General features: G+C 42.4%; 1 protein-coding gene across 1 annotated transcript; it reads right to left on the reverse strand.

The window, feature by feature from the left end:
- Window positions 1-522: 522 nt before the first annotated feature.
- sgpp2 (sphingosine-1-phosphate phosphatase 2) lies at window positions 523-18,538 on the reverse strand. Its single transcript, XM_021582938.2, has 5 exons — window positions 18,112-18,538; window positions 9,443-9,604; window positions 4,500-4,679; window positions 1,741-1,830; window positions 523-1,216 (listed from the first exon to the last, which is right to left on the reverse strand). The coding sequence occupies exons 1-5, from the start codon at window positions 18,361-18,363 to the stop codon at window positions 671-673; spliced, it is 1,230 nt and encodes a 409-aa protein (XP_021438613.2). The 5' UTR covers window positions 18,364-18,538; the 3' UTR covers window positions 523-670.
- Between the last annotated feature and the right edge of the window lie 1,616 nt (window positions 18,539-20,154).

The following is a 20,154-nucleotide window of genomic DNA, read 5'->3' on the forward strand; positions in this document are numbered from 1 at the left end:
CAGTTTGGGGTCACTCTGAAATGTCCTTGTTTTTTAAAGTAGAGTACATTTTTTTGTCCATTAAAATAACTTCAAATTGATCAGAAATACAGTGTAGACATTGTTCATGGTGTAAATGACTATTGTAGATGGAAACGGCAGATTTTTTAAATGGAATATCTACATAGGTGTACAGAGGCCCATTATCAACAACCATCACTCCTGTGTTCCAATGGCACGTTGTGGCAGCTAATCCAAGTTTTACATTTTAAAAGGCTAATTGATCATTATAAAATCCTTTTGCAATTATGTTAGCACAGTTCAAAACTGTTGTGCTGATTTAAAGAAGCAATTAAACTGGCCTTTAGACTAGTTGAGTATCTGGAGCATCAGTATTTGTGGGTTTGATTACAGGCTCAAAATTGCTAGAAACAAAGACCTTTCTTCTGAAACTCGTCAGTCTATTCTTGTTCTGAGAAATAAAGGTTATTCCATGTGAGAAATTGCCAAGAAACTGAAGATCTCGTACAACGCTGTGTACTACTCCCTTCACAGAAACTGAAGATCTCGTACAACGCTGTGTACTACTCCCTTCACAGAAACTGTGTTTGATACTGTTTTCTAATTTCTAAGTGACCCCAAACTTTTGAATGGTAGTGTATATATTTTAACAGTTCATTAAAGCATTGGGTCATAGCAGTCCCAGTACTATGAACAGTCTATTGACCAGAATAGAGTGGACCAGGCCTATAGAAGTATAGGTGGTGAATTTATATGGCACCTCGATCTCCTTCCTTCTCCTGGCGTCTATGTCGTTGACTGACACTCCATACCAGGAGCACAGCACCCACAGACTGGCTGTCTTCATTATCTGTCGAGTTGCCACCAACGCCACGACACCCACCACAAAGCGGGAGCTGGCCAGGGCTAAGCCACCCAGTGTCAGTGCTGGCAGGGGTATGGGTAGCACCCCCTGGGGCTCAAACGTCTCCCCCAGCCTCTCATTTACCCAGTAGCCCACAGAACAGCCTGCACCCACCCCCAGGATGGTGGTGGTGTCCCCCCGCGTGGTGGTGTAATGGTCCAGCTCAGGGTAGGTGTAGCTCAGGAAGAGAGCCAGTACCAATGCCCCGATGGGGGAGAGTGGGGAGGTGAGCTGGAGCCGGTCGAAGGTTTCCCAGTATGGATAGGTGACCAACATTAATGTGGCTGAGATTAGAGCACCACAGATCACGTCCTGAAACCAGCAGGGAGTGGGAGTATATACATACATGTATGTTATACATTTTTGTAACTGCTTAGACAGATATATTCATAATTGATTGAAGGGTGATGTGGTCTTTATGGTGATGAAGTGCTAGTCTGAGTCAGAGGAGGCTGGTGGGAATAGCAATAAGAGGACAGCCTCATTGTAACAGCTGGAATGGAATTAATGGAACAGAGTCATACATGTGGTTTCTAAATTTTTGACACCTTTCCATTTCTTTCTTTCCAGACATGTCCTCCTATAGCTCCTCTCACCAGCTTCCTCTGGTCAGAGTGTTGCTCTGGAACCTCCGTTATCTCATATTTACTCCAAAAACTCTTTACAGGTCATAATGAACTACGTATTCTTATGTAAAGGCATGATGAGTGTCAAAGTGAAAGGCAGGTCCCCCTAGCTGAGAGTGCCAGCCAGACATACAGTATGAATAATACATCCTGCATTGGGTCTGAATGTTTTATACAGTACTGTCGGGCAGAGCAGCAGAAGAGACTTACCAGAACAGAATGCATGCCTGTGTACAGACGACTCAGACACACCAACACAGACAGCACCACCGCCACAAGCAGACCCACTTCAAACTGGAACTGTGGACAGAATATAGAGGTACACACAAATCACACTCTGACAACAGGAGGTTGGTGGCACCTTAATCAGGGAGGACAGGCTTGTGGTAATGGCTGGAGTGGAATGGTATCAAACACGGTTTCTATGTTTCTGATAATATTCCATTCTCTCCATTCTTCCCCTCAGCAGCCTCCACTGACTCAGACGTGGGTACACACGTGTGAGTGCACACACTCAAACACACACACTACTCCAAAATACACAACATTCTGATAAAAGACATTCTCTGATACTCTGATAAATTATGGATAAGATCTGAAAACCTCTTTAGCTTGAGACTGTCAGACTATGATGGTGGAAGCAAGAAACTCCCATCATCCCCCTAAGACAACTACAGTACATCTTCTGTCATCCATCTACATCCCCCTAAGACAACTACATCTTCTATCTGTCATAGATCTACATCCCACCAAAGACAATTACATCTATCTGTCAACCATCTACATCCCCATAAGACAAATACATCTTCTATCTGTCATCCATCTACATCCCCATAAGACAATTACATCTTCTATCTGTCAACCATCTACATCCCCATAAGACAAATACATCTTCTATCTGTCAACCATCTACATCCCCATAAGACAAATACATCTTCTATCTGTCATCCATCTATATCCCCATAAGACAAATACATCTTCTATCTGTCATCCATCTACATCCCCATAAGACAAATACATCTTCTATCTGTCAACCATCTACATCCCCATAAGACAAATACATCTTCTATCTGTCATCCATCTACATCCCCATAAGACAAATACATCTTCTATCTGTCAACCATCTACATCCCCATAAGACAAATACATCTTCTATCTGTCAACCATCTACATCCCCATAAGACAAATACATCTTCTATCTGTCATCCATCTACATCCCCATAAGACAAATACATCTTCTATCTGTCATAGATCTACATCCCACCAAAGACAATTACATCTTCTATCTGTCAACCATCTACATCCCCATAAGACAAATACATATTCTATCTGTCATCCATCTACATCCCCATAAGACAAATACATCTTCTATCTGTCAACCATATACATCCCCATAAGACAAATACATCTTCTATCTGTCAACCATCTACATCCCCATAAGACAAATACATCTTCTATCTGTCAACCATCTACATCCCCATAAGACAAATACATCTTCTATCTGTCATCCATCTACATCCCCATAAGACAAATACATCTTCTATCTGTCATCCATCTACATCCCCATAAGACAAATACATCTTCTATCTGTCAACCATCTACATCCCCATAAGACAAATGCATCTTCTATCTGTCAACCATCTACATCCCCATAAGACAAATACATCTTCTATCTGTCATCCATCTATATCCCCCTAAGGCAACTACATCTTCTATCTGTCATCCATCTATTCTGCCACTTTGACTTATGGACTGCCTTAAAGACATCCTCTGTTTTTGCTCAACTGTCTCTGTCTATCTCCCCTTCCCTCTCCACCCTTTTAAAAAATTTGCCCCATTTGTGTTTTTGTTTCCCTCCATTTCAATGACAGTGAAGAAAGCCTATGTCATGTATATTCATTGACCTCCTTTTCTCATTTCCCCTCCTTCCCTCCCTGCTTCTCTCTCTCTTTCCTGTGTCTGTTCCTTTCCCTTGCAGTTGGGGGGCTTTCAGAAGAAGTTAATGAAGAATGGACTCTGAATGGACACAAAGGATGTTGGGATGGAGGGGCCACTGTGATTGACTGTCCTGACCTTTCACCCCTCAGAACCTAAGAGATCGCCTCAGGCCATTCAGACCACTAAACATCTATAGCTATGTACCCTCTCAGAAACAGAAACTAAGTCACCACATGCATAGCTATGCATGCTCTCTCAGAATCAATGTCACCACTGCAGTACACTACCACTGTATCTGAGGCTGGTGTTGTTTGAGTAACTGGTTGATTGATTGTTCTGGGTGAGACAGAGAGAGAATAGAGAGAGAGAGAGCAGAGAGAGAGAGAGAGAGAGCAGAGAGAGAGAGAGAGTGAAGAGAGTGAAAAGAGATTGACAGTCATTTACTCTAGTCTATCAGAGGAACAAAGCAGCTGTGTGGGTGTGTCTGATGGTGACTGTTGGTGCCTGATGGTGAATGATGGTGACTGTTGGTGCCTGATGGCACCAGCACATTGCCAGGAAGGGCAGTCAGGGTCAGGACTCAGGGACTCAGGAGAGACAAGCCCCCTGAACAGAGATGCGTAAACCTATTTCAGGTCCTTCAAATCTGCATACACTGAAGGTCTAGAGGCAAGTCAGGGTTTTTCCAGACAAGGCTGTACAGAGTCCGGCAAACTACACTGAACAAAAATAGAAATACAACATTAAAGGTCCCATGTTTCAGGAGCTGAAATAAAAAATCCCTGAAATTTTCCATACGCACAAAAAGCTTATTTGTCTCAAATATTGTGCACAAATGTGTTTACATCCCTGTTAGTGAGCATTGTAGGGAATAACTATGTTGGCACCAAACTCTCCATATTTATTTTACATCTATAGTTCTGTACAGGCCTTGTCCCAGGGGAGTGAGCAAGTGATGAGTCTCCCCCAAGACTGAGTAGCAGAAGCTTGGCAGGGGACCCAAGAGGCTCAGGGTGCTGCATGGGCCTCACTTGAACCCTGGAAGGGGCGCTGAGGAGTAGGGTGAAGAAGATGGCGGTGGTGGCCATGACGTGGGTGGAGGGAAGGCCATACTCAGCATCCACACGCTTCTCCAGCTTCACCACTGGGGGCGATAGAGGGCGTGGCAGCTTCAGCACATCCTTCAGGGCCTGGCCGATGTACATCACCATCTGGAGGAGAGGAGAGAATGAGAAGAGAGAAGAGGAGGAGAAAATAAGGGCAGAGGACAGGAAAAGAGGAGGCGGAGAGGAGGGTAAATCTTAATAATGGCTTTACAAATAAATGTCATTGATTGGATGGAACTCTACACTTTTACTGTGAAATAATACATCAAAAACATTCTAATGTATGAAGCTAAGCTGATTGTTCAATGCTCCATTAAGAATGGCCACACAGTATCCTATAAATAAGTAATCATTCAGTGTGTAGCAACCAGTTTGCAAGAAGATGCAAGACACACTTCTATAAACGGAGCACAGTCTGCAGTTGCCCAGTAACACAATCTACTTTAAGAATCAAATACAGGCATGAGCTGCTGACAAAGTGTCTTCAGTTGATGGTGACTGTCTCTACACCTACAGGAACACAGACACACTCCACTTAGGCCCTCTACACACTCAGATTCTCTGACAATGTTTGTGAAACAACTGATATTTTAGTGATACAGAGTTTGTGCAGAAAAAATATGTTGTATTACAACCTTTATGTGAGAGAGAGAGAGAGAGAGAGAGAGACACAGAGAGACAGAGAAAGAGACAGAGATACAGAGAGACAGAGAGAGACAGAGAGAGAGAGGGTAGGAAGAGAGAGAGAGAGAGAGAGAGAGAGAGAGAGAGGTTAGGAAGAGAGAGAGAGAGAGAGAGAGAGAGAGAGAGAGAGAAAGAGAGAGGGTAGGAAGGAGTATGCGAGCGACAGAAAGAAAGATATAGAGGTGGTGACTATTCCTATTCACAGGATGGAGACACTATAATCAGCGAGTGTTTCAGTAACCATGGTCTATGAGAGATAAAACTGCCTACAGGCTTCTTATCTGCATGGTTAATATAGCAACCAGAGATTAATACTGAAAGTGAGAGGGAATAGAAGAGGAAGAGGGAGGGAGGGAGGGAAGAGAGTCACTATCACTTTAGCAATCAGCCACTTGTTCCCTCGGAAGAAATACTGTCCCTGATGCTACTGCCTCCAAGACATGAGCACCATTTACTCTGCCTCCACCCCAATGGACATTTATTTATTCATCACTGTTACAGTTATGAAATGTATAGTGCTATTTCTGTTTATATTGTGGTTGTTTTTTAGGACCATTTTTATTATTTGATTTCACTTGGTCCTGCATGTTGGAGCTTGAAGCCTAATATTTTCACTGTACTCTGCAATCACACCTGCAACTCTGCACATGTGACTATTAAACACTCTGAATCTGAATCTGAATAATATCGTACCCTGCCCTTGTTAACAGACCACCGATCATATCAATCTCACTGGTACTGTCCTCAGATCAACCTACAGTGCCTTGCGAAAGTATTCGGCCCCCTTGAACTTTGCGACCTTTTGCCACATTTCAGGCTTCAAACATAAAGATATAAAACTGTATTTTTTTGTGAAGAATCAACAACAAGTGGGACACAATCATGAAGTGGAACGACATTTATTGGATATTTCAAACTTTTTTAACAAATCAAAAACTGAAATATTGGGCGTGCAAAATTATTCAGCCCCTTTACTTTCAGTGCAGCAAACTCTCTCCAGAAGTTCAGTGAGGATCTCTGAATGATCCAATGTTGACCTAAATGACTAATGATGATAAATACAATCCACCTGTGTGTAATCAAGTCTCCGTATAAATGCACCTGCACTGTGATAGTCTCAGAGGTCCGTTAAAAGCTCAGAGAGCATCATGAAGAACAAGGAACACACCAGGCAGGTCCGAGATACTGTTGTGAAGAAGTTTAAAGCCGGATTTGGATACAAAAATATTTCCCAAGCTTTAAACATTTCAAGGAGCACTGTGCAAGCGATAATATTGAAATGGAAGAAGTATCAGACCACTGCAAATCTACCAAGACCTGGCCGTCCCTCTAGACTTTCAGCTCATACAAGGAGAAGACTGATCAGAGATGCAGCCAAGAGGCCCATGATCACTCTGATGAACTGCAGAGATCTACAGCTGAGGTGGGAGACTCTGTCCATAGGACAACAATCAGTCGTATATTGCACAAATCTGGCCTTTATGAAAGAGTGGCAAGAAGAAAGCCATTTCTTAAAGATATCCATAAAAAGTGTTGTTTAAAGTTTGCCACAAGCCACCTGGGAGACACACCAAACATGTGGAAGAAGGTGCTCTGGTCAGATGAAACCAAAATTTAACTTTTTGGCAACAATGCAAAACGTTATGTTTGGCGTGAAAGCAACACAGCTCATCCCTCTGAACACACCATCCCCACTGTCAAACATGGTGGTGGCAGCATCATGGTTTGGGCCTGCTTTTCTTCAGCAGGGACAGGGAAGATGGTTAAAATTGATGGGAAGATGGATAGAGCCAAATACAGGACCATTCTGGAAGAAAACCTGATGGAGTCTGCAAAAGACCTGAGACTGGGACGGAGATTTGTCTTCCAACAAGACAATGATCCAAAACATAAAGCAAAATCTACAATGGAATGGTTCAAAAATAAACATATCCAGGTGTTAGAATGGCCAAGTCAAAGTCCAGACCTGAATCCAATTTGTGAATCTGTGTTCACAAATGCTCTCCTTCCAACCTCACTGAGCTCGAGCTGTTTTGCAAGGAGGAATGGGAAAAAATTTCAGTCTCTCGATGTGCAAAACTGATAGAGACATACCCCAAGCGACTTACAGCTGTAATCGCAGCAAAAGGTGGCGCTACAAAGTATTAACTTAAGGGGGCTGAATAATTTTGCACGCCCAATTTTCACGTTTTTGATTTGTTAAAGAAGTTTGAAATATCCAATAAATGTCGTTCCACTTCATGATTGTGTCCCACTTGTTGTTGATTCTTCACAAAAAAATACAGTTTTATATCTTTATGTTTGAAGCCTGAAATGTGGCAAAAGGTCGCAAAGTTCAAGGGGGCCGAATACTTTCGCAAGGCACTGTATACAGTGGGCCAACACATTAAGCTCTTTGTGTGGGCCACATCAAAGGACTGGCAAGGCACCATCACATGAAGAGATGAGTTACAGATGATCCAGGTCATGAACAGATAGTAGCAGTGCAGATTTAGCTGAATGAATGAGAGTATTGATCGGACCCAGTGTCACTCTGGACTTTGATCAACATGGGAGGGTCGTGGGAAAGGAGAAATGGGCTGTTTCCCTTCTAAATCTGATATATTATGCATGAAAGTATATATTTATTAATGCCGCACAGTTACATGGTTAAGACAGAAACCACTCAAAGGGTAACAGTTTAGGCATTGATTATGAGGGGTTGAGGTCAGGGCTATGGTTTGGCTTGCCAGAGCATTGTAAACTTGGTGGTGCAGTTGTCTAAGCAGTGTACTCCATGTCTGAGTGCATGGGGGGGGGGGGGGGGGGTCGCTGAGGAAGGCATATCAACATTCTGGGGACCTTTTCAAATGTCAGAAATGAAGGTTTATTTCTAGTGATCAGACTGGTTACAGGGGGAGAATACATACAGTAGGTGGTTTGAGTATGTAATAGAGTATGTAATAGTATGTAATTGAGTATGTAATAAACGCTATGGTAAGTCCTGTCAATACAGCATGCTTCAAGAAGAGGACCAGAGTGGAGAGGGTCACAGTCTGTAATTCAGTGGTGTTAGTTATGATCATTAAGAAATGATCAACTAGAGGAGAGTGTGTGTGTGTGTGTGTGTGTGTGTGTGTGTGTGTGTGTGTGTGTGCGTGCATGAACAAGCAAGCAAGCATGTGTGTTGGTGTTTACAGGTGGCTGGGGGTTCAGAGTTCACTTCCCAAACCATTCCTCCCCTGGGGAAGAACATGGGCAGGTCGCTCAGAGGGCATACACCTGCACTGGAGGAAAGGACACACAGTGCACACAAACTTACTGACACTCAAATCAGAGTGTGTATGTGTGCGTGCATGTGTGTGTTTGAGCTTCATGGTCAAAGCATACCTAGATGCAGGGACATAGATGATCTATGAGTATTAACAATTAATTATTAGATGTTTATAACTCAGTAATAAACAGTTATAACACTGGTTGAAATTGTGGGATTGTTAATTGGTGCTTGCCAAATACTGAGTAATTTAAGGACCCTCCTGTTCTGTTCTATTGCCTGCCTAGGTCAGAGAGGGGTAAGGGGGACAGGGATGAAAGCCTGGGTCAGAGAGGGGTAAGGGGGACAGGGATGAAAGCCTGGGTCAGAGAGGGGTAAGGGGGACAGGGATGAAAGTCTGGGTCAGAGAGGGGTAAGGGGTGAGAGGAGGTGAGGGAGAAGGAAAAGAAGAGCTTCATTGTCTCACACACTCTCTCTCTTACACACATGATAAACATGAGATGGTATGGGATGTTCAAGCAAGGCATCAGTCTGTGACACTGCTTTGGTATACCATATCGGTGTAGGTATTTCCAGTTAAACATTTATTTTCTGTAATGAAACCGCAGGTGTGAATTGAATAGGTAGCAGTGGAAGAGAGAGAGAAAATATTTATGTCTGGGAGGATGGTTTGAAGAGCAGAGAAGACTGTCTGCATCGGAAATGGCACCCCAATCCCTATATAGTGGGCCTTATGGGCCCTGGTCAAAATAAGTGGACTGTATAGGCCCCTACTTTTGACCAGGGCCCATAAGGCCCACTATATAGGCCCCTACTTTTGACCAGGTCACATTGGGCCCACTATATATGGAATATGGTTCCATTTGGTACCTTCTCTCTTCTCTCAACTCACATAGATATTTTCTCTCTTTTGCAACCACAGGTGACTTACGGTCCAGATGTTGACAAGGCGTCTGCAGAGGAAGGGGTCCAGGTTCCAGTGTAAGCAAGGAGGGAAGGTGATGTAGAAGACCTCGTGACCCAGCCCGGCCGACACCAGGAACAGGAAGTATAGCAGCCGGTTCCTCACCTCATACTGGGGCCTAGCAGACACCTGTGGGTTGGTACAGTTAGTAGTCTCTCTAGACAAACAGGTTGCCTCCCACAATGTAAGATCAGGGATATCTGAGACTAGGAAAAGCGGGAAACCTTATTAATTACAGTAAATGTTTTTTGCCACTCATTCACAGTGTAAAAGCAGAGTAGCCTACAGTATAATAACAAAAAGAAGAGTCATTGCAGGTCATTGTCATTCCAATCATTTTCACTCCTCTGTAACCATATTCTGAACAAGATAAAACCACGTGTAGCCTCAAATGAACATATAGTGAAATTAACTATTTGTATATGGCCTCGGCTCGACCTGTACAACTTGTACAAGTTAGCAGGAGCAGACTCTCAATAGACCATGGAGCATTGTTATCAATTCCAGCTTTTGGACAGCGTTGTCAGTTGAAGTCTTTATCTTACGAGTCAGATGGATAGCCTGTGAAATGCAATGAATGGCAGTTTACTTCTGATTTCAATTTAGAAAAATATTTTGTCTTTTGGAAAATAATTTGACAAACATGTTTTAGGCACTTCCATTTCCAGGAGTCACCATCAGGGCCGCCAATGTGTGATGGAGGGAAAAGAGAAACAGAAGCACGTCTGATCCAGTTGTGACATCATCCTCATCCGCGCCAGCTTCATCATGATGGTGCTGACAGAGATGGCAGCATAGCGAAGAGCTCTGAAGCAACTCTGCACTATTTTGTTTGTTTATGTACTATTTTTTACATTATTAGCTCAAGAATTGTTTTGTGTCATACACACAGCCGGGAAGAACTTTTGGATATTAGAGTGGCGTTAACTCACCAGAACTTCCAGCATTACAACCCGGATTACGGCTTCTCTGGAGCAGATCCCTTGTTTGCTCTCCCCAGAGCAATCTAACTTATTCCGGATGCTGACCCAAAACCACGCCGAAGAAGGAGAGGTACTCGAGGCGGTCTTCTGGTCTGACTGAAGAAGCGTGCACACCACCCACCGCTCCTGAGTATTTTACTCGCTAATGTCCAATCTCTGGATAATAAAATTGATGAGCTCAAGGCGAGAGTTTATTTTCAGAGAGACACCAGGGATTGTAACGTACTCTACTGCACGGAAACATGTCTTTCTCAAGATATACTGTCTGACACGGTAAAACCAGTTGGTTTATCAGTACATCGCGCCGACAGGAACAAACATCTCTCTGGGAAGCAGAAGGGTGGAGGTATATGTTTTATGATTAATCACTTATGGTGTAACTGTTCTGCTCACCTGATCTAGAATATCTCACAATTAAATGCAGACCATACAATCTCCTGAGAGAATTTTTGTCAATAATAGCAACAGCGGTCTATATCCTCTCCAAGCGGATACCACAAAGGCCCTCAAAGATCTTCACTGGACTTTATGCAAACTGGAATCCATATATCCTGAGGCTGCATTGTCACGTTCGCTGGAATAATTATCGGACCAAGCTGCAGCGCGATATGGTTTCCACATATTATTTATTAGAAATGCACAAAACAACAAAGAAAGAATGAAACAAACAACGAACTGTAATAATAACGTGTAACATACACTAACTCAAAACAATATCCCATAAAACAGGTGTAAAAATGCTACTTAAATATGATCCCCAATTAGAGACAACGATAGCCAGCTGCCTGTAATTGGGAATCATACCAAATACCAACATAGAAAAAATAAACTAGAACCCCACATAGAAAATAATAAGTAGAAAACCCCCCAGTCACGCCTTGACCTACTCTACCATAGAAAATAAGGGCTCTCTTTGGTCAGGACGTGGCATGCATTTATTGTAGCTGGGGATTTGAACAAAGCACATTTTTGGAAAAGGGTCCCGAAATTCTATCAACATATTGATTGTTGTACTCGCGCTGCTAAAACCCTCGACCATTGTTATACTACCTTCCAGAATGCATATAAGGCCCTCCCTCACCCTTCATTCATCAAATCGGACCACAATTCCATCTTGCTCCTCCCCTCCTATAAGCAGAAACTCAAACAGGAAGCACCTGTGGTGAGGACTATTCAATGCTGGTCTGACCAATTGGAATCCACGCTTCAAGATTGTTTTGATCACGTGGACTGGGATATGTTCAGAGTAGCTTCAGAAAATAATATTGACACATATACCGATACAATGAATGAGTTTATCAGGAAGTGCATATGAGATGATGTACCCACTGTGACTATTAAAACCTACCCCAACCAGAAACCGTGGACAGATTGGAGCATTTGTGCAAAACTGAAAGCATGAAACACCACATTTAACCAAGGCAAGAAGACTGGGAATATGGAGGAATATACACAGTGTAGTTATTTCCTCCAAAAAGCAATCAAGCAGGCTAAACGTCAGTATAGGGACAAAGTTGAGTCCCAGTTCAAAGGCTCAGACACGAGACGTATGTGGCAGGTTCTACAGACAATCACAGATTATAAAGGGAAAACCAACCACGTCGCGGACACCGACGTCTTGCTTCCGGACAGGCTGAACACCTTCTTCGCTCGATAATACAGTGCCACCGACGCAGCCCGCTATCAGGACTGTGGGCTTGTCTTCTCTGTGGCCGACGTGAGTAAGACATTTAAGCGTGTCAACCCTTGCAAGGCTGATGGTATCCCTTGCCGTGTCCTCAGAGCATGCGCAGACCAGCTGTCTGGTGTGTTCACAGATATATTCAATCTCTCCCTATCCCAGTCTGTTGTCCCCACATGCTTCAAGATGACCACCATAGTCTCTGTACCTAAGAAAGCAAAGGTAACTGAACTAAATGACTATCGCCCAGTAGTACTCACCTCTGTCATCATTAAGTGCTTTGAGAGACTAGTCAAGGATCATATCACCTCCACCTTACCTGCCACCCTAGACCCTCTTCAATTTGCTTACCGCCCCAACAGATCCACAGACAATGCAATTGCCACCACACTGCACACTGCCCTGTCCCATCTGGACAAGAGGCATACATATGTAAGAATGCTGTTCATTGACTATAGCTCAGCATTCAACACCATAGTACCCTCCAAGCTCATCATCAAGCTCGAGGCCCTGGGTCTGAACCCCACCCTGTGCAACTGGATCCTGGACTTCCTGACAGGTCGCCCCCAGGTGGTGAAGGTAGGAAACCACACCTCCTCTTCGCTGATCCTCAAAACTGGGGCCCCACAAGGGTGCATGCTCAGCCCCCTCCTGCACTCCCTGTTCACCCATGACTGCGTGGCCAAGCACGCCTCCAACTCAATCATCAAATTTGCAGACGACAGAACAGTAGTAGGCTTGATTACCAACAATGATGAGACAGCCTGTAGGGAGGAGGTGAGGGCTCTGGGAGTGTGGTGCCAGGAAAATAACCTCTCACTCAATGTCAACAAAACTAAGGAGATGATTGTGAACTTCAGGAAACAGCAGAGGGAGCACCCCCCTATCCACATCAATGGGACCACAGTGGAGAAGGTGGAAAGCTTCAAGTTCCTTCGCGTACACATCACTGACAAACTGAAATGGTCCACCCACACAGACAGTGTGGTGAAGAAGGCGCAACAGTGCCTCTTTAACCTCAGGAGGCTAAAGAAATGTGGCTTAAAACCTAAAACCCTTACAAACTTTTACAGATGCACAACAAAGAGACTGAAATACAGCTTCTATCTCAAGGCCATCAGACTGCTAAACAGCCACCACTAGCACATCAGGAGTGGCTACCTATAGACATAGATTAGGAATCACTGGCCACTTTTAGAAATTGATCACTAGCCACAGTAATAATGTTCCATATCTAGCATTGCTCATCTCATATGTATAAACTGCACTCCACACTATTCTATAGTGTCTTAGTTATTTTTGAATTGTGTTTACATATTGCATCATCCATTTCATATGTATATACTGTATTGTATTCTATATTACACCACTGACTGTTAAACAGCCATCTCCGGCACATCAGAGGCTGCTGCCTATAGACATAGATTAGGAATCACTGGCCACTTTAAGGAAATGAAACCCTAGCCACTTTAATAATGTCTCCGTATCTTGCATTGCTCATCTCATATGTGTAAACTGTATTCTATACTATTCTACGGTTTCTTAGCCACTTTAATTGTTTGTAAATATTGCATCACCCATCTCATATGTATATACTGTATTCTATACTATGTCACTGTATCTTAGTCCAATGCTGCTCTGACATATATGTATAGATATTCTTAATCCATTCTTTACTTAGATTTACGTGTTTTTTGGGATATATGTTGTGAAACTGTTAGATATTACTGCACTGTCGGCGCTAGAAGCACAAGCATTTCGCTACACCCGCAATAACATCTGCTAAACATGTGTATGTGACCAATAAAATCTGATTTGATTTGAAGGCCTTCAGCGGTCCTCATCAGGTTGGAACTACTTTCGATATTGAATGTCTGTTGTGTCTAAGTTTAAAGTAGTTTAAACAAAATAATAGCCTAGGCTAAATGCTCAAGTCAGGTCATAGGCTATGTAGCCTATGTTATGTCACATTTGAATAGCCTAACAAACACCCCAAAACAAACACCGATGTTGGGTTGTTTGTTTAGACTACTCATAGCCTACTTGGTTTCATTCTTCAAAACAAATGCAATGAATAAGACTGCAAAATACCTTTTGGCCATCGGATAATCAATCTGCAATCTCTACCTTCAATCAAAGAAGGGTGGACTAACAAGAAAAGCCTGTCGGAAGGTACAGGACCGCTGTCAGAACTGATCAGTTGGACGGGATTTTGATTTCCATAGGGGGCACGTATTTTTCATGGGCCAATTTTTTTATGGGTTTTATAGTAAAGACATCTCCATTATTAAGAGTCTGTTGATACACCTGTGCATCAATCTAAATAACATCAAAATATGTCAGTTTAAGCTCCAGATATCTGCATGGGCTGAGTCTCAATCCACTGCATCTGTATATGTCGGCCTTCCACATCTGCAGTGGAAGGTGGCGGAGCTACAGCGGTGTTTGTCAGACCATGAGACATGTTAGAACGGTTACAAATTAATATGACCACTCTGTGGAAAGATGAGACTCTCACGAACAAGATGGCGATCTCCATTTTTCTCTATGACCCCCACAAGCTCCATGGACTCGTCTAAAGGTAACCCGGTACCAGTTAAAAAAGTGTATGAAAGTATGGAGGTAGTTTTGTGCCAAATAAAAAAAGGGGTTAAATATGTGTCCAAAAAACGTTAATATTTCCTGAGCTTTCTTATATCTCCTAGACATAGGACAGACACTTAAAAAAACTAATTTCTTATGGTTTGTTTTTTGTATGGTATGTTTTGCCATTTATGAATGTGTTCTGTATTGCTTCCTATTGGCTATAATAGGAAAGGCAAAATTCAAAATTTTATACAATTATTTGTTAAAAACATTTTTTATACCTACAGGGGTCCTAAAATTCTGAAAAAAATAGATAAAGGATTCACCATCTTAAAACAGTTCAATATATTAGCCTAGTAACGTGGCATGAACACAACAATCTGATTGTCAAACAAATCACTTCGTAGGCGGCACATCAATTTCAAGTTTGGGGAAGCTTACAATTTATTCTACCATTTCTACCAATCTGTGCGCCAGTTATGATTTTCATACATGCATTGTTGTTGATCGGGTTCATTTCAATAATAATGTTTTCATTTCTCAATATCATTATGACTTGGTTAATCATAAAATCTGAATTAATCTGAATTAATAAAGTTCAAATTTAACTACTGTGAGAGCACCAGCCCTTGCCACATGAACACATTGATTCAACCTCTCTTTCGTGTCATCTGAGATTCCCAAAGATTGGAAAGCATCTGCGGTCATCCCCCTCTTCAAAGGGGGGGAACTCTTGACCCAAACTGCTACAGACCTATATCTATCCTACCCTGCCTTTCTAAGGTCTTCGAAAGCCAAGTCAACAAAGAGATTACCGACCATTTCGAATCCCACCATACCTTCTCCGCTATGCAATCTGGTTTCAGAGCTAGTCATGGGTGCACCTCAACCACGCTCAAGGTCCTAAACAATATCTTAACCGCCATCAATAAGAAACAATACTGTGCAGCCATATTCATTGACCCGGCCAAGGCTTTCAACTCTGTCAATCACCACATCCTCATCGGCAGCCTCGATAGCCTTGGTTTCTCAAATGATTGCCTCGCCTGGTTCACCAACTACTTCTCTGATAGAGTTCAGTGTGTCAAATCGGAGGGTCTGTTGTCCGGGCCTCTGGCAGTCTCTATGGGGGTGCCACAGGGTTCAATTCTTGGACTGACTCTCTTCTCTGTATACATCAATGATGTCGCTCTTGTTGCTGGTGAGTCTACGACCTCTACGCAGACAACACCATTCTGTATACTTTTGGCTCTTCTTTGGACACTGTGTTAACAACTCTCCAGACGAGCTTCAATGCCATACAACTCTCCTTCCGTGGCCTCCAATTGCTCTAAAATACAAGTAAAACTAAATGCATGCTCTTCAACCAATCACTGCCTGCACCTGCCCACCCGACCAGCATCACTACTCTGGACGGTTCTGACTTAGAATATGTGGACAACTACAAATACCTAGGTGTCTGGTTAGACTGTAAACTCTCCTTCCAGACTCACATCAAACATCTCCAATCCAAAGTTAAATCTAGAATTGGCTTCCTATTTCGCAACAAAGAACCTTTCACTCATGCTGCCAAACATACCCTCGTAAAACTGATCATCCTACCGATCCTCAACTTCGGCAATGTCATTTACAAAATAGCCTCCAATACCCTAATCAATAAATTGGATGCAGTCTATCACAGTGCCATCCGTTTCGTCACTATCCACCACTGCGACCTGTACGCTCTCGTTGGCTGGCCCTCGCTTCATACTCGTCGCCAAACCCACTGGCTCCAGGTCATCTACAAGACCCTGTTAGGTAAAGTCCCCCCTTATCTCAGCTCGCTGGTCACCATAGCAGCACCCACCTGTAGCATGCGCTCCAGCAGGTATATCTCCTGGTCACTCCAAAAACCAATTCTTCCTTTGGCCGCCTCTCCTTCCAGTTCTCTGCTGCCAATGACTGGAACGAACTACAAAAATCTCAAACTGGAAACACTTATCTCCCTCACTAGCTTTAAGCACCAGCTGTCAGAGCAGCTCACAGATTACTGCACCTGTACATAGCCCTGCTATAATTTAGCCCAAACAACTACCCCTACTGTATTTATTTATTTTGCTCCTTTGCACCCCATTATTTATATCTCTACTTTGCACATTCTTCCACTGCAAATCTACCATTCCAGTGTTTTACTTGCTATATTGTATTTACTTCGCCACCATGGCCTTTTTTTTTGCCTTTTCCTCCCTTATCTCATCTCATTTGCTCACATTGTATATAGACTTATTTTTCTACTGTATTATTGACTGTATGTTTGTTTTACTCCATGTGTAACTCTGTGTTGTTGTATGTGTCAAACTGCTTTGCTTTATCTTGGCCAGGTCGCAATTGTAAATGAGAACTTGTTCTCAACTTGCCTACCTGCTTAAATAAAGGTGAAATACAAATAAATAAATAAATAAATAAAATGTATACACTGTGATCCATTGGCAGCTAAAGAAATGAGCGCATGCATGGAACTCAGAGATAGCCTATAGACCAATGTAGCAGTGGGCCTATAACTTCCATGGTCAACAAAATAAAAATACATAAACCATTAAAAAAAATCGCATTCATCTCTCTACTCCAGCTGTCTGCCTCCCTTTTCATCTTTCTTGACTTGAACTATCCCTAGCGAAGTGCAACATTGTATCAAATCAATCAACTGGGTCCTGCCCACCAGCAAACTTGCAACATTGTATCAACTAGCCTATTCCGGGCCCTCAAAAATGTCCAGTGAGTTCAAGACAGACAGCTGTTTTTAGGAAAGGTTTTCAGGTATTTTAAGAACTTTCCACAGAATGTATGGGTTCATCAGATCATGATATTTTGCCCACTGGGCACATACATCAATTCAAAATCTAGTTTATTTTTAATTTGGTTAAGTTATCAACTAACGTGGATTAAAACGTTAAATCTACAAAATAATGACCATGTCATTGGATTTACGAGTTAGGTGAAAAAAATACAAAATTATCTTACATTGATTACTTTTTGCAAATCCAATCAGTTTTCCACGTTGATTCAACGTCATCGCATTAAATGTTGGGGTTGAAATGACCTGGAAACAACATTTTTTAAAATGTATTTATTTGACCTTTATTTAACTAGGCAAGTCAGTTAAGAACAAATTCTTAACTTCAATAACAGTGGGTTAACTGCCTGATCAGGGGCAGAACGACAGATTTGTTCCTTGTCAGCTCGGGGATTTGAACTTGCACCTTCTCGGTTACCAGTCCAACACTCTAACCACTAGGCTACCCTGCCGAAACAACATTGATTCAACCAGTTTTTGCCCAGTGGGAGCCTACCTTCTTCTGTTTCTTCAACTCAATAACTCAAACTCTCATAGAAAAGTTTACACTTACACTAACACTGTATCCATTTTCCTTGTGTTTGTCATTTGAGTTGCTGTCCTTTTCATTGGTAATAATGTGTCCATTACCGCACCGAAGTCGAGCAAGTTGGTGAGGTCCCTCTGCGTCTATGAGCGGCGTCTCCCGCGGAGGGTGCACCAAGTTTCCGTTCTGATGCGCGGCTTCGATGAGGAACAGACCGCATGCCCTCTGGAACTTGGACACAAGCTCCGAACCATGCAGATATTTAAGCAGTTTGAGCATCGCAACTCTCTCAATAGTAGCCTATGAGGTGTATGAGAACAGACAGACAGGTACAGACTAAGACAGAGCGCATTACCCACCCTTGGGCTCATCCCACACAGAGGTGTGTTTTCTGTGCGTGCAGGTGCGGTTTGACAGGTGTGTGTGGGATACGCCAGGAGCACCGAACTGTCATAAAGCCAGACAAATTCACCGACCTTTAGACTACGTGAAAAGATCAACCACTATTTTTGAAACCCTTATATTAACTCAATTTATTTTATTTTATCAATGTATTCTAATAGTCTATAACAATCGGCCTATAATTTTGAGATAACAAAATTAGCCTGTGTTTATCTGCAGGTCCTGCGTGTGTGTTGTGTGTGTGCGCGCGCGTGTGTGCGCGTGTGTCTTTCTTTGTTTCTTATTTTTAAGTATTTTGTTCAACATATAGCCCAATGAGGCCAAATGGGCTTATGGTTATGCTATATACCTTTATTCAATAAGTGATATTGAACCTGAAGACTTAATGGGTCAAATAAAATAACTATCTATTTTAGGCCTTATACAGAATAATAAGTCTGCAATATTTCCAAAACGGGATAAGCAAATTGCCTATGTAGGTTTAGGTTATAGTCTTTGCTAGGTAAAGTCCCACATTATCTCAGCTCATTGGTCACCATAGCAACACCAACCCATAGCACGCTCTCCAGCAGGTATATTTCACTGGTCATCCCCAAAGCCAAAACCACCTTTGGCCACCATTCCTTCCAGTTCTCTGCTGCCAATGACAGGAACTAATTGTAAAAATCACTGAAGCTGGAGACTTATTCTCCCTCTCTAACTTTAGGCATCAGCTGTCAGAGCAGCTTACTGATCACTGTACCTGTACACAGCCAATCTGTAAATAGCGCACCTGACTACCTCATCCCCATATTGTTACTTATCTTTTTGCTATTTTGCACCCCAGTATCTCTACTTGCACATCATCATCTGCACATCTATCACTCCAGTGTTAATGCTAAATTGTAATTATTTCGCTTTCTGTGGCCTATTTATTGCCTTACCTCCCTAATCTTCTACATTTGCACACACTGTACATAGATTTTTATATTGTGTTATTGACTGTACCTTTGTTCATGTGTAACTCTGTGCTGTTATTTGTGTCGCACTGCTTTGCTTCATCTTGGCCAGGTCGCAGTTGTAAATGAGAACTTGTTCTCAACTGGCCTACCTGGTTAAATAAAGGTGGGGGAAAAAAAACACAAAAAAAACGAATATTATAATATCCTCCTGAGACCCGACAAAAACAGTTTGCGATTGTTTTAGCTTTTTTTACATGACATAAGTGTTTGGGGTGAAATAAAAACATGTTACCAAGAAAAAAATGTGAACAAATATTGTTATTTCTGTTTTATTGTAAGTGCAAAATTGTCCTCTGTAGTGGTCGTTAGGACATACGTTACATTACAACACAGTTTCTAAATCAAGAGGCGCAACATCGCGAGACTTCCGGAAATGCTTGGGAAACAGACCAAACAGAACAGGCCAGGGATTTGAGAAGTCAATGAGGGAAGCGGAACAATTATTTCTTTGTTGTTAATTTTCTTGATCTCTAAAGGCACAACCTAGATTCGAGCCAATGTTTTAAGTAGTTGAACTCCAACATCGTGAATGTGACAAATTGACACGTTTTCAAAACAACTTTATATTGAAAGTGTGCCTTTGATTTGACTGTCTGCACAAGCGCAGTTTGGCGCCAGACGACCATTAGGATGAAGTGTTTCTACGCATGACGTCGCCTACAAGTGT

This window comes from Oncorhynchus mykiss, chromosome 24 (genome assembly GCF_013265735.2).
Source record: "Oncorhynchus mykiss isolate Arlee chromosome 24, USDA_OmykA_1.1, whole genome shotgun sequence".
Classification (NCBI taxonomy): domain Eukaryota; kingdom Metazoa; phylum Chordata; class Actinopteri; order Salmoniformes; family Salmonidae; genus Oncorhynchus; species Oncorhynchus mykiss.

Coding starts and splice junctions, on each gene's coding strand:
- sgpp2 (XM_021582938.2), bottom strand. CDS start 18,363: ATGCTCAAACTGCTTAAATATCTGCATGGTTCGGAGCTTGTGTCCAAG. Junction 4,680..9,442: donor GCCTTGTCAACATCTGGACC/GTAAGTCACCTG, acceptor CCTCTCCTCCAG/ATGGTGATGTACATCGGCCA. Junction 1,217..1,740: donor CAGGCATGCATTCTGTTCTG/GTAAGTCTCTTC, acceptor TGCTGGTTTCAG/GACGTGATCTGTGGTGCTCT.